This window comes from Temnothorax curvispinosus, unplaced genomic scaffold, assembly GCF_003070985.1.
Source record: "Temnothorax curvispinosus isolate PA1 unplaced genomic scaffold, ASM307098v1 QBEX01014232.1, whole genome shotgun sequence".
NCBI classification, from domain to species: domain Eukaryota; kingdom Metazoa; phylum Arthropoda; class Insecta; order Hymenoptera; family Formicidae; genus Temnothorax; species Temnothorax curvispinosus.
In genome coordinates, this window is record NW_020224012.1 from 508085 (window position 1) to 522196 (window position 14112).

At 39.0% G+C, this 14112-nt stretch overlaps 5 protein-coding genes across 10 annotated transcripts in view; 2 read left to right on the forward strand and 3 right to left on the reverse strand.

Moving 5' to 3' along the window:
- Positions 1-3013, reverse strand: part of LOC112464431 (proteasome activator complex subunit 4B-like) — an 8920-nt gene extending 5907 nt beyond the window's left edge. The window contains exons 1-5 of the mRNA XM_025031404.1: positions 2464-3013; positions 1347-1487; positions 731-896; positions 244-642; positions 24-172 (exon numbers count right to left, since the gene is read on the reverse strand). Coding sequence (XP_024887172.1) covers positions 24-172; positions 244-642; positions 731-896; positions 1347-1487; positions 2464-2732 — 1124 coding nt within the window. The 5' untranslated portion in view covers positions 2733-3013. The remainder of the gene's footprint in view (positions 1-23; positions 173-243; positions 643-730; positions 897-1346; positions 1488-2463) is intronic.
- Positions 3014-3880: 867 nt separating this feature from the next.
- Positions 3881-7246, forward strand: LOC112464442. Of its 4 annotated transcripts, none has more exons than XM_025031417.1 (6): positions 3881-4250; positions 4708-4888; positions 4967-5756; positions 5894-6549; positions 6624-6738; positions 6820-7246. In XM_025031417.1, the coding sequence occupies exons 2-6, from the start codon at positions 4753-4755 to the stop codon at positions 7040-7042; spliced, it is 1920 nt and encodes a 639-aa protein (XP_024887185.1). In that variant the 5' UTR covers positions 3881-4250; positions 4708-4752; the 3' UTR covers positions 7043-7246. The 4 variants fall into 4 exon arrangements, with proteins under 4 accessions (XP_024887185.1, XP_024887187.1, XP_024887184.1 ...); XM_025031419.1 differs by having other exon boundaries at positions 3881-4048; XM_025031416.1 differs by having other exon boundaries at positions 3882-4080.
- Positions 7247-7599: 353 nt separating this feature from the next.
- On the reverse strand, positions 7600-10341 carry LOC112464443 (3'-5' ssDNA/RNA exonuclease TatD). Of its 3 annotated transcripts, none has more exons than XM_025031421.1 (2): positions 9916-10341; positions 7600-9379 (listed from the first exon to the last, which is right to left on the reverse strand). In XM_025031421.1, exon 2 carries the CDS (start codon positions 9329-9331, stop codon positions 8405-8407), a length of 927 nt encoding a protein of 308 aa, XP_024887189.1. In that variant the 5' UTR covers positions 9332-9379; positions 9916-10341; the 3' UTR covers positions 7600-8404. The 3 variants fall into 3 exon arrangements, with proteins under 3 accessions (XP_024887189.1, XP_024887188.1, XP_024887190.1); XM_025031420.1 differs by having other exon boundaries at positions 9912-10341; XM_025031422.1 differs by lacking the exon at positions 9916-10341 and adding an exon at positions 9732-9855.
- A 444-nt stretch (positions 10342-10785) lies between these two features.
- Positions 10786-13370, forward strand: LOC112464444 (N-alpha-acetyltransferase 40). The gene is made up of 4 exons (XM_025031423.1): positions 10786-11310; positions 11431-11819; positions 11945-12103; positions 13267-13370. The coding sequence occupies exons 1-4, from the start codon at positions 11305-11307 to the stop codon at positions 13346-13348; spliced, it is 636 nt and encodes a 211-aa protein (XP_024887191.1). The 5' UTR covers positions 10786-11304; the 3' UTR covers positions 13349-13370.
- The window catches only part of LOC112464441 (alpha-mannosidase 2), a 6389-nt gene continuing 4427 nt past the window's right edge, over positions 12151-14112 (reverse strand). Inside the window, exon 7 of the mRNA XM_025031415.1 lies at positions 12151-13975. Within this exon, the coding sequence (XP_024887183.1) occupies positions 13394-13975 (582 nt within the window). The 3' untranslated portion in view covers positions 12151-13393. The remainder of the gene's footprint in view (positions 13976-14112) is intronic.

Below are 14112 nucleotides of genomic sequence, written 5' to 3' on the forward strand. Positions count from 1 at the left end.
AAATATATTAAATGTTTACGTACGCGTGTAAACGTATAATAAAATGATATGGAAGTTTGACAAGGAGTTCCTTTAACTTTCCCACCCATCGCCCAAAATTTGCTGGATAAAAATACGTTTCTATAGTTTTCAAGAATTTTTCCAAATACATCTGTGTGCTTGTACCATTTCCCTATAAAACATGTATGTATAAACATGTACAGTTGTGACATATATGTATAAAGTTGTGATGTATAATCTTACCAAGGTTGCTACTATCCACATACTTATCGATGACATTTCCATTTTATGATTCAAAGTGTTTGGCGTCTGCTTATATGTTACTGGCAGATTTAGGCACCGTATAAATCTAGTAAACATGAAGGGAACGTGCGGTTCCCAGTCAATATACCCGATATTAAAAGCCGCCAATCTTGCAATTAAACACATCATATCATTTTCCCATTGCGGACCATTGTGGCATACCTTCCACATGGTCATAAATTCATCAAACCACAATCGATATCCGCGGGGATGATGCTCAGGAGATAGTTGCAATGGTAAAAAACACTCTAAAATCTGAAGGCTCGTGCACATTGTTACGCCATCGTGAGGACAGAGCTTTGGTCTTAATTCATCTAATATTTCTTGCGTAGCGTTCAACTGTTACAATAATGTTGCGAGATATAAAATTAGTCGTGTGCCGAATTCTGGGAATGTTTCTTTTTCTTAAGAAAAGAATTGTTCTTACGGGGAAATAAATCTTTACGGAATAAATCACACAATGTAATAAAGTTTTCAACAATGAAGAGTTACGATATATTCCAATTGGATTGCGCCGTAGACAATGCGCTATAATCTCATATAAGGGTCTCCATGGAAGTTGTACGTCGTCTGGACTGATTAATTTTTTTTTCCTGAAAAAAAAAAAAAAAAAAAAAAAGGTAAATTACATCAACCAAGGATTACATCAAATAAATTCTATTCCATAAGAAAAAAACTTTTGCAGCAAGAAATCTGTTCATTTTGATTAGATTGTCTTTACCACATTTCCATTTCAGTGTTTCATATTGTTTAAAACACAATGTAAATTGATGCCACACCATGTATCAATGTTTGCTGTGTTTCTGTCCGAAAAGTAAAGACATATCTACGATCAGAATCTTGCCTTTCTGCCTGAATAAAGTACATTCTCTCATGGAATAGGTTTCCTAATCACACAACTTACAATGTTAAAATTATATACAAACTGTCTTTTTATCAACTATAACTTTTTGGGGAAATTTTCTTAAATCTATTTGACAATATTTAATGTAACAACTGTCCACTTAATGGACAGTATATTCTTCCATTTCCATTTTACTTACTTTAACAGTAAGATCAATGTGGCGGAAAATTTGTTGACGAGGCATGTATCCAAATTTGATATGGTAACAAGCTCATACATTAATTTCACAAACGCTATGTGATCTTCTTTACTGAACTTCATCCCATATAGTTCTATATATCTGAAAGACAATTTAATCCAATATGTCATAATAAATTGGTACAATACAGAGTATTAAAAAAAAAAAAAATAGATTAAGGACATTAGAAGGCAGACAGTACTCAAGTCAACTGAACGATTAGTACATAACTGATATAAAGCGAAAAGCTAAGTTTATCAGAGAGATAGAATCTTCTACATTAGTAATATGGATAATTTGCACTTTTAGAACCGTCTTTATTTTTTTTTTTTTTTACATAACTCAATTCTTATCATTTTAGATATAATATTGAGATAGAATTCTAGAAGAATACAAATGCAAGATATCTCGTATCTCGTGTTGGAATATATCCAAATATTTTTTGTTCATCTTTCAACAAACCAACAGGCAAAGTAATTAGAATAAAGTTATGTAGCAAAGATACGGATACATGCAAAAATAAAAAAACAAATCACCGTTTATCGTGAAAAGAGAAAATTAATTTTTTTTTCTTTTGAAGAATGCTTCCATCTCCGATATAAAATAAATTTATATACTTAACGTGTTGTATCAATTTTTTCTCCCTAACTCAACATGATTTTATGTTCCATCCTATCTTTGTATATTTTTATCACATGTAAATTGTTTGACATGTATAATGTACGTACTATTTGTAAGGTTTTTAAAGTTCCTTATCCGGTTTATTCGTAATCTCTTCCTTAGTTCTATCTCTAATTTGATTTTTTATCCCCCCACAAAAGTGATATTTGACAACAAGACGGTCGATACTTGACATTTCCAAGTCGCAAGTTTTATCTCTAACACAAGCTTACTTTTTCACAACTCGTGAATCAACCAGACACTTTTCACTCGCAAATCCAAGACGAGTATTATCTGTCTTCTAAATCCTAAATGGTTTTTTCATTTTTAAAAGTGGACTTTTTTTAATACTCCGTAAATACTAGAAAAGTATAAAAGATATCTCTAGAGCTTCCAAGAGCGAGATTCCGTCGCTCACAAATTTAATCTGCTCGTCCAAAAGACGCATCCTGGTATGAGCTCACGTAGCATGACCGCACGTCCCAAGTTTCCCTTGATCTCGGCGAGCCACATCCGCGATTCCGCATCAAGCTCACTCGCGTAGGGCAAGAGTTTATTGTACACCAACTCCTTTTGCGGACGAAAGTTGACGAAATCCGTCTCGAGCGATGACAACGACGACGGCATCGTCGGATCGTTGGCGTTAGCCACACGTGTATGTGTATCACGATCGCACTCGTTAGTCATGTTGCCTCGTTGCCTGTTGCCGTCACGTATGTAGCATGTAGCAAGTAGCACTTGAACTTTAACTTGAACAGAGCGACCGAGTTAGAACTTGGAACCAAGATTAATTAGAGCCAACAAGCTCGCGGTGAGGGACGATGCAATGATTCAATAACTTGCACACAGTTGAATCAACAACGACAACTTGCTTATTCTTATTCATTTTCAACGAGTCATGTTTTCGTCCAGGGAGCCATGTTTAATTCGAATGAGCTGAAAACCAGCTGACTCAGCTGAGCCATGCAGAGCTGAACTTTGCAGATTTGCACTGATTTGCACTAATTTGCACTAGAAATATAGCCCCACCCCCCGTATGGTTTCCAACATCGGGCGCTATGACATCAGGGGGGCCTATTACGTAGATCTTTTCACGAGGTGAAAATGCGAAAATGCGAAAAGTGAGAGAATTCACTAGAATATCTACGAGTTTATTGGTCGAAATCTAGTAAATCTGTTCACTTTTTGCATTGGACGCGTTCAGCAGACCAAGCTGCTGAGTAGCAGTCGAACGTGCGTGGCTCTTATGCTAGGTCTACAATGCGAGTCGTAAAGTCTTGAGTCGTAAGAATTGACCAATCACAGTCGATTATTCTCCTCAAATTCAATTGTGATTGGACAATTCTTACGACTCACGACTTTACGACTCGCATTGTAGACCTAGCATTAGCTTAACCGATGGTTAAAGTTAGCAGAATTGACCAATAGAAATGAATCCACCCTGCTTTCTATTGGTCAATCCTGCTAACTTTAACCGTCGGTTAAGGGCCAATTTCACCAACCACAGGCCTAGTTTACACCGATCTCTTGATACGCGTATCAAATAGTATATTTGAACTGATCAGCCAATAATCAGACTTATTTACTAGTTATTTACTATTTAATATCAAGTGATCAAGTGATTGGTGTAAACTAAGCCATAGGGCGCGTTCAGCAGACTAAACCGCTCAATAGCATTCGAACATGATTGGCTCTTACTTTTAGAACCAACCAATCAACGTATTGTGTTGATAAGACGAACTCAACAATTGTGTCTGCTGAACGCGGCCATAGATAGACACGACCGTGCGGACCGTGGTCCGTGCAGGTCCGTGGTGCGCTGAAAGCCATGTGAATGAATGCACGCATTTGTATTGTACAGTACAGTACATATGTGCTGATATGTACGTGTGTACGTAATGTACATACATATGAACGCAATTTAAAAATAACAAGTTATTATCCCGTTGACTAATTCTGTATTGGGTCCATAGCGCCGTTGATATTGTTCATAAATTTTCAAGGTACCAGATTAACAGAAATAAATGATAACTGCGTAAGTGCAAAGAACTCGATGTTCAAGAGTTTCTAACCTGTACATTCCCACTGGATATTACGCGCCGGTTATTCACAATTAGCGATTATATTAATATATAGCAATCTATCTCGGATAACATATTCCAAATACGTTCGCGTGTCTACGAAAAATTTACAAATTTACAAAAGGTTTGTCTTTTATTTACCTCATTGGACCGTATTTAAACTTTCCTTTTCGCCCTTCGCCCAAATTTCAAACATACCTATTTCACTTCAAGTGCAGTGAATTTATCAGAATGTATTTCAAACGGACGTAGTCAGAGGCTCTAATAATTAATTGATTGCTATCTGCTTTCAAAATTGTGTTATTGCAATGCTCTTCGGGTTGACAAGGATCCAAACTAGCCAAGGGCCTAAATAACAAGATTGTCTTCCCAAACAGTCTTCCCAAGTTGCATTGATTTTAGCAACGGTACACTTGGCTTATCTCTATCAATTGTCATTTTGTCAGTCTCCTTTTTAATTAACACAAATTCTTTCTTTCTTTCTTTCTATTTTAATTTCGTTAAGAATACACGCATGATTGCACTCCACAAACATACGTTGCACAAACATAGGTATACAATTAATATTTTGTAATTTTCAGAATAATTACTGTTGCGACGCAGTAACAGCTTTCGTTATCGGTAGAATGAACGGGACTCTAAAGGGATTTCTGCGCGTGTGTCCACCAGCACGCACGTGGACAGTCCTATCGAATTACATAGGTGCTATACCATTGCACGCGATACAGAAGGTCGCGCGCGTTTACAGTACCAGTTTGACAGGTAACTGAATATCTCACACTCACACACGTATTTCTCCGTGTAAACGTAACGTTCTAATTGAATGTACACGTTTCTTAGATCATACACAGCTAGAAGATTGTATATCACCGATAGAAAAGAACTATGTATCCACCGATATTAAGACAGCGTGCAAATCTATGGAAATATTAGAGAAGGCAGCGAGAAATTATACAAATATGACCGTACACGACGCTATCGACACAATATTTGTATTATTTAAAGCTTCTAAACATATGGGGGAAGATCTGCAAAGTATCAAGCAGCATATAGGCTTTATACGTTTGTGGGAAGTGTTAAATAGAAATGTTAGATTTATGAAAACAAATGAAATTATTAGCAGTCTCAGAATGTTGACGTATTTCAAGATTCCAGCCAACTGCATTCTAACTCAGTCATTATTGCAAATGATTCGCGCAAACGTAAATGACGCCGCTCTTCAGGATATAATCAATATAATTATATTATTGAAGAAAATGGATAGTACACCATTGAGAGACGCTCTGTTGATAGCTCTACCTGTTGTATTTGAGGCACAGCTACCTACGAAATTGGATCCAGATGACATTTTTATGCTGACACAGTCGTTGAGACTTATCAGTGAAAACAATATCACGAATCCAGAAGTACAAAATACGATACTCAAGTCGTTACAGAAATTTGAAAATAATCTCGACGTACAAACGGCTTGGTCTATCTTTTGTAGCTTGTGCGTTGCCTCTTATCTGTCTCCGCGAGCTTTTGAATTGCTGTTCAATATTCAAAAGATTTTAATAAGTGACGCGAAACGATTAAGTGTTCCAGAAATAATGAAGGCGCTCCACAAACTAGTGCTCGTCACTGCAAAGAAGTATGTATATTTAATATTTATATAAGAATCTCATGATAATAAAATCTGGCGCTCCCCCCCCCCCCTCTCTCTCTCTCTCTGTGCGTGGGCGTGTGAGTAAAAAAATGAGATATTGACAATATGTTACTTGGTTGCAGCAAAGAATATGGATGCAAGTTCTACAATGAGGCACTGGTGGATGCTTTTGTCAGTTCAGCATTATCCGCAGAGATTTTTTTTGACAATAGCATCAATCTGCTGAAACTTTTGAATGAGCTGAATTACGCGCACATACCTTTCCTGGAATATTTAGCAGCGAAATGCTTCGAGCAGCCGAATTTGCTAAAAAACGCATCATATTTTAGAGTATCTATTTTCTTAGAAGGATTAATCAATGCCGATTACAAACCAGTATTTTGGGACATTATACGAGATGCGATACTGGCGAATAAAGTGGAGAACAAAGTCTTCAACAGATCTATGATTAAATTTGCTCTGCATTTGATAGCGTTAGATTGTTATAGCCCAAGTTTAATCAGCAAAGTTTTTTCCCAGATTATAAAGGCTAATGAATCAGTGAGGAATATTCATATGAGGGAGTTGTTACTTTTATATCAAAGTGTTAAGACGCTGTATCCTATGTATAATGGACCGTGGCCGTCGCAAGATATACTTGAACATGCTATAAGCATACACAAAACGTTGCTCAGTCCAATACTTCCCACATTTTCCTTAAAGACGGCATTGGAACTAGCATTGGGTGGCCCTCAGTATGTTCACAATGACTTGAGGACAAAACTTGGACATTACATTGGTAAGTTAGAGAAGAACAAAGTAATTCTTGTCCTTCTTACGCGAAAGGACATTGTCTAAACTTTATCACTTTAGATCACGTTGTTGTAATGAGGAAAGGTGGATACCCGATTGCAATCAATACAGTTACATCTAATGGAACTAACGTAACATACGTTGAGGATATACAAACTCCAAACGAAAGTCAAATGTAAGAATACACTCGGCTTATTTAACGTATTACAATTGACCATTGCATTGCTCATTATTAGTTACTAATCTTGGATTTTAGGATACTCATCTTTAATTTACCTGACGCTGCGTACGCTGTGAATTCTCAGAGACTAAAAAGTACATGGTTGTTGAAAATAAAGTCCGTGGAAGCGTTAATAAAAACCAATGCAATTGCTATAAATTCTAGTTCTTGGATGAAACTGCCCGAATATGAAAGGCTTCCCTATCTGATGCGAGCTATAAGGCTAAAGTGCGAAGATGACTCGTTCTTAATAAAATGAAATATTTTATAATCAACATAGAAAATATGTTATGTAGGATTCTCATCGAATATAGGTATATTCGACCAAGAATGATGTATTTTGAGCGATACAAACACGGACGAATGTTTATTAACTATTAATGTACAGCTGTACAAACAATTGAACTTATATATATGTAATAAAATTATTCGTTTATGAGAAAATAAAGAGAATATAAGATAATATGTAGATAAAACAATTTATACGAAAGCCAACTTTTTTTTATTGTAGATTAAGAATTATACTGACATTATGTAATGAGAGACACGTACTACTTTATAGTATTTACAGTTATTGGCTGCCATGTATATTTATTTTAGTTGTACTTTGTTTAGGATAAGCTTGTATAACACACGGAAGATAGCTTAAAAATAGAGAAGAAACAACGTACATACATTGTGTGGATTTAATTAGACGACTGGCGCGAACTGATTTCTAAAATCTCTTAAATGCGCGTTTTTGCGCGCTCTCTCTCTCTCTTTCTTATTTAAAAATCATGATTCACTGAGAAAGAGAATGTGTATTTGACACACAAATAATCCATCTACAAAACAATTTATTCATATAAAAATATTTATAATATATTAACAATTGAATGTATAATACTGAGTCTGATCTCCATCTATCCGTGTATTATATCCCACATGCAGTTGATTTCTCCTATACCAAATCAGTTTTTTCGGGATTTTCCTATTACGCTGCTTTCTTACTATCCATATTTACCATTTGACCACATTTTTCTTCCTTCTGCGGATTTGTATCTCTATCGGGGTAAAGTTTACACTTTACCATGAGATTAAATGATATACATATATATATTAAAATGAGAAAGCGAGCGAAAACAGCACAACGCAGTTTCATTCTGTATACGTATTATTGTACGTCATTAGAAACTGAAAGAAAATGTCAAAATAGAGAACATTGTTTGTATGTTTGAACAAACAATGCAGCATTTTATATAAAAAATTAAAGAAACTTTAATATGATAAAGATATTTTGCACATCCACACGTGTGTGTGTGTGTGTGTGTTTATACATTCGTTCAGTCCTTACTACGAACTCGTGCAACAAATTCTCATCAATTTCAACAGCCTACAAGCAGTCGATTATAAAATCAATTTCTCCAACATAAAATATTACGAATGTAGAAACTATCGTTTGGTTTATTGAAAAAAGAAGGAAAGAGAAAGAAACACGTGTAAAGTTTGTAAATACGAGTACGTAATGGCTCCAGATGAAGCTCTATGGATATTATTTAAAAATCTAATTCACGTGCCACATAGCAATAGCACCTATTAGCACCCATCTTATGCACACGTCTGATATCGAAATATATTATTATCATTGATTCAAACCGAATAATTTTAGAGCGTTAAAAGCGGTAGTCAGGGCGACTTGTTCTGGCGTGGTTCGCATAAAGGCCGCTACCATTTCCACGATCGCTGGCAAGGCACACGGCTCGTTACGTTGAAAGGTGCAGTAACGCTGAAGAAATGTCATAGACCGTTCGGTTAGAGCATCCTTGACGTGCACCGGCAATTTGCTGGCCCTGGTATTTGGATACATAAATGGCGCATCGGTCTCCACTAGGATCTTATCTAACGGCGCTTGGCCTCCCTCCAGCAACTGTCTCACTCCACTGTCGGATTTATCCTTGCACAGATAGCCGGTAATACCTAGATAAAAGCCTCGATCCAAGTAGATCCGTGCCTCTTCCGCGCTGCCGATGAAGGAATGAATCAAAACGGGCGGCAGACGGTTCTTGTACTGTTCGAGAACCTCCAGCACATCTTTCTGCGCGCCTCTTTCATGTATCACCAACGGCTTCGTTAACGTACAGGCTAATTCTATCTGCTTGTGAAATACAGCGCGTTGCGCCTCCGGGGCTGAGAAGTCGCGGCTGTAGTCCAAGCCACATTCACCGATCGCAACGCATTCCGGATTACTGGCTATGCTTTCCAACTCGCGCAGGGTGTTTGGTTCCTCCCAGGACTTGGCGTCGTGCGGGTGCACGCCGGCGGTCGAATAAAGCGTCCCGGGATATATTCTGGTTAGCCTCAGCGCCTCTTTGCTCGAACGAATGCTGGCGCCGGTCACCATGATCTTCTGCACTCCAGCGTCCTTTGCCCTCTGTATCACGCTATCCAAGTCCCGACTATACTTTTTATTCGTTAGATTGGCACCCACGTCGACTATAATGTAATTTTCGTAGCACTGAGTCATAGATGAAGGAACAGCTTTCTCATCCTCATCCTCGGTCCTCTCCATCTCTTTTAGGCTCTTTTAGGCTCTTGCTTGGAACAATGATGCTGAAGCCTGAAGCAGATAGATAATAACGAGAGTTAAACATATGCACAAGCGGGCGCACACACGCAGGGACTTGATGTAAGTAGCTATCTCTCATTTTCATCAACGTCGCGCTTCGCGCGAGACCCGCGAGACGATAGACGTATATCACGTATGTGTCTAATGTGTCATCGTTTTATTACAAAATAAGAACGCGGCCAGCGTCAGGGCGTCAGGGCGTCAGAGCGTCAGGACGGGTAATGAGGGGAGAGGGGGCGCGAGACGAGACTATTTTTAGAGAACGCCCGCGTGCTCTAGCTCTAAATGCTCTTGAGAAATTGAATATGTATGTATCCACAAATATGTGATATGAGCTACGTACGTGTAAATTTCGCGAAGCCGCGGCGCTTTTGTTAACATTTCGCGTACTTTTAACTAAAGAAACGCGCACGTTTGGAAATTTACAAAAAAAGTAAAAAAATAAAAAATAAAAAAAAAACAAGAACTGCAAATATATATGTTCACGAACCAACACACACCTCCCCACTTAACCTATACCTACATACGCAACGTGACAGGCGACAGCTTAGGGAGCAAAAACACTCGCTGGGTGGCGTGGACGGGTGGACGCTGACGCGATCTGGACTCTGGAACTCTGAACAAGATGATATAATTTTATCTTCTTCTGTTTTTTCTTTTCGATCCTCCAGCCTCCAGCCTCCAGTTCCCGTCACCGCTTGTTGTTTTCGTCAGGGCAGAGTCGTCGCGCACGCTGCTCGTATTAACATTGTCGCGTACTCGGTATGCTCGGCATAGTCGGTATTCGGAGTTCGGAGGTGAGACCGGAGACCTCGAAGTCTCGCTCTCGACTCTCGGAGCCACGAAGCGGAGTCAGCCTGTCAGCTGTCGGCGAAGAGTGGAGGCGAAGAGTGGAGGATGATCGCGTCTCGCGCGCGCCAGATCGCGCGGTTGGAACACGCTCGCACGCCACGCACCGATCTCTAGAGTCTAGCCCTAGCGACCTGCGACCCCTGCGACGAGCCATGCCATTCATGCGTTCGGTCATGATTGGTAGACGATCTTGGATGACCCCTGGCCCCTGACCCCCCGACCCGACCGACATATATATCTTCTTGCCGGCCGATCTTGCCTCAATCCTAACAGCGCAGCGTGGTGAGCGTGGACCGATCGAACGCATTATACAGAAGGAAAAAAAAACACGATAATTATTTGTTTCTCGTTCTCGATCGTTGTGAAGTGCGGTTCGTTTTTCCTGCTTTTCCTTTTCCCAGCCTGCAGCCTGCAGTGCCTGCGCCGCACATCCGCGATTTTTATGTTGAGTAAACAATACACACGTGCGCGCGCGCGCGCGCGCACAGGCGCACACCTGTCTCTGGCCTGGCTACTCTGGCTGGAGCCGCTGGAGTCAGTGTCTGGAGTAGTGGCGTTCGCGTATAGGGTACATACTAGATCGACAATAAAACAGCTAACAGTTAGATGTTCTTTGTCGACGAATGAAAATATTTGTTTAGAGTATTTTTAATTGATTAAGTATCTTATTCGACTTTGAAATCATTCAGTTGCATTGTATGTACATACATACAACAATAAAATACCGTCGGAGTCGAATGACAACGTAACCTATACGCTTCAACGAAAAAGGCGGGAAGCTTATAAAGAAAAGAGACTGATTTAAATTGAAAGTAATGTAAATTATAATTTTATTAACAAGATAAAGGAAACTATGCAACAAAGGGTGTGCGAGCTCGGCGAGAAAAGTTAACAGGTCTGATGCCTTACAACCGAGGACTGCGACTATGCCTAAGGAAAATTGAAAATTGAAGACGTATAAGCCGGCCGCCCTTTTCACCCGAGGTATACTAATTGTAGTAGGTAAATAAGAAAAGAAAAAGACGAAACGTGATTTCTGGATTTCTGGAATTTGAACGTTAATCATGCAGGTCAGTTGTCCCGAGCAATGAGCGGCGTTTAAAGTGCTCGCGCAACGTGCCATCAAGCCAGACAATTTCTTACGTGCAGGCTTTTAAATTATTTGGTTCTTTGGTTGCCCTTTTTTACAGAAAAAGGCTAGAAAAACAAGGCGTCAGCTTTTAGCGGAGAAAGCAGCGACGCAGCAACAGCTGATAAACAAGGCAAATGCCCTGACAAATCCTTTGGAGACTCTGCAAAAGTTCCACGATTACGCGACGAGGGATAATGACACAATCGAGCTCGTTTGCGTTAAAGCGAGAGACGCACGATCGGAGTGTCTCTCTTGGATCATGGATATTATGGAGAGAAACATGAAGGATATGTACGAGCGATCCAGTTGGAGCTGGAACGCGGCTGAGAAACGGGCGGAATTGACGGAAGAAACAGCATGGTACCTAATAGCGTCGTGCAACGACAAATTTCTCGGTTTCTCGCACTTTCGATTCGACACTGATAACGGCGACGTAGTATTATACTGGTATGTATATATTTTACGTAAAATTACGCGTGTAAAAATTATGCGCCAAAAATAGCACTTGGTAACGTGGAAACGATCAAGTACTTGTGTGTGTGTGTGTGTGTGTCTATCTGTCCATTCTACAGCTACGAATTACAATTGGAACCGTCGGTCAGGCGCAAAGGGCTTGGTCGCTTTATGATGTCAGCTCTGGAATCCATGGCGTATCAGAACCAGATGCTGAAAGTCGTCTTGACCGTTTTCAAGCACAACCCATCGGCAATACAATTTTTCTACGCTCTCGGGTAAGGAATATTTACTAACGCTATTATAAATAGAGATCAACACCCTCTAGCATTCTTAATATCTATATTTCAGTATTAATTATTACCAAAGTCCTCTGTACTACATTATCCATAAAGCGAGTTTCTTAAAGCCATTTACATACAAACGTACATCCTATAATTGTTTCATGTATTTTTATAGTGTGTATGTACAATGGTGTGTAGTACAAGCATAATATAGTACAAGGGTATGTATATAAAATGGCTGTGTAAACCCAAATCTATTTTACACAGTCTGTAATTGACTAGTATCAACGTATTCGATTATGATTAACAATAAGTAGTTCACTACTGCTTACTTCGTATCCCCACTCCATTCGTTAACGCTAAATGCAACCGTTCAAATCTATACTTTGTGTTTAATATGATTCCGGATTCCGCTTGGCAGACAGCTCAAGTCGCATTTAGCGAGCTAAATGTACGTTACGTTCACAACATTCGGTCATAAATCACCAAGTGTTCTCTGCACATGCATAATATAGGAAAATATAGAAATATCTTTAACAAATAGATGACAAACTAAACAGTTGTGGCTGTACCAGCCGAGGGCTGTAAATGAACTATGTGCTGTTACACAATACGAATTCTTATGTATTCTTAAAAATACTTGATCCGTCTCTATCCGTTCTCAAACATTATCCATGTTATTTCGAGTCTTATACGTCTTAGACCTAGATACAGCTTCAATTGGAAATGCTAAATCACAAAACTTACTATCAAGAGTTTAATGTCGTACGGTCTAACTGTAAAATAAACAATATACACGAAAAAGATCACTTTTTTGAATGATACTAAAAATTAATTCCATTAATAAATCGATGTCGAAAGTAATCACGAAAGTATCGTGTATTATTTTTGTTTCTTTTTTTTTTTTTGTTTTTTTTAATTATCCATTAATACATGACAGATTGTTGACTGTTGACCCATATGCGTGTGCCCGAGGTAAACTGGAACTATTTATGCATATCTTTATATCTTAAATACACGTCAGAGTTCTTGTTATTATAGTTCGATTTGAATCGTGTAACTTACTGTAATATGCGGACTGTACATATTGCAGTATAATCAAGTAAAATCTTCACACTCAAAATGGTAGTAATTTTGTACGCTTAATACTGTTCCAGATATAAATTAGACAATTCAAGTCCACCGGCCTCGGCGCACTTGGACTATATAATTTTGAGTAAACAAAATTTATATGGATAAATGCAAAGCAACGCAAGCTACATTACACGTCTCTTCTCTTCCTGATTAGGACTGCGTCTTGTGAAATAATATCGGCAGTATTTGATGCGGGCACAAGTTTACAACGGGCGATTTTAGAGACGGCCCGACGTTGTGGAACGTAAGGGGCGCTTTACTAATAGTCCAATCCTCCATATCGTTCAGCAGCTTCGTCAAGTCTACCTCTCCCGCGTCCGAAACGTTCAAGTGTCGTAGGAGAGAATTGTTGAAGCAAGTATCCAAAGCTGATTGGTGTAATACCATACCGACACCTTTGCCGGCGCCCTCAGGAATGGGAAACACTCGGAGACTGACGATGCTTAAGTCTACTGGAAGATCGTATCGAAGCGGCGAGAAGTGAGCGTGTAGATTGAATGGCAGAGAATTATGAGGATGCAACGTCACGATTGGATGCAGTAACTCCTCCGAAGCCAAATGACCACTTAAAGATAATAACCCCGCCGGATGATTCGTTGGTACTGCAAAGGGGCAATTTGTTTCCTTCCTCTCCAGAATTAGCGTAAACATATGATTTGTCAACAGATTGTCCATTACGCCTTGCCCTAATCCTCGATTGTCATCCTGAAGTAATCTTCTATCTTGCATGATCTATTTATAACGAAATGAGATAAATTAGGTATTGCAAATAAAATTTTAATAAATTTTTAATGCACTTTTTCATTCGACAGAAATTGCTGTTAATTTCTCTCTCTCTCTTTGTGTGTGTGTGTGTGTGTGTGTGTGTG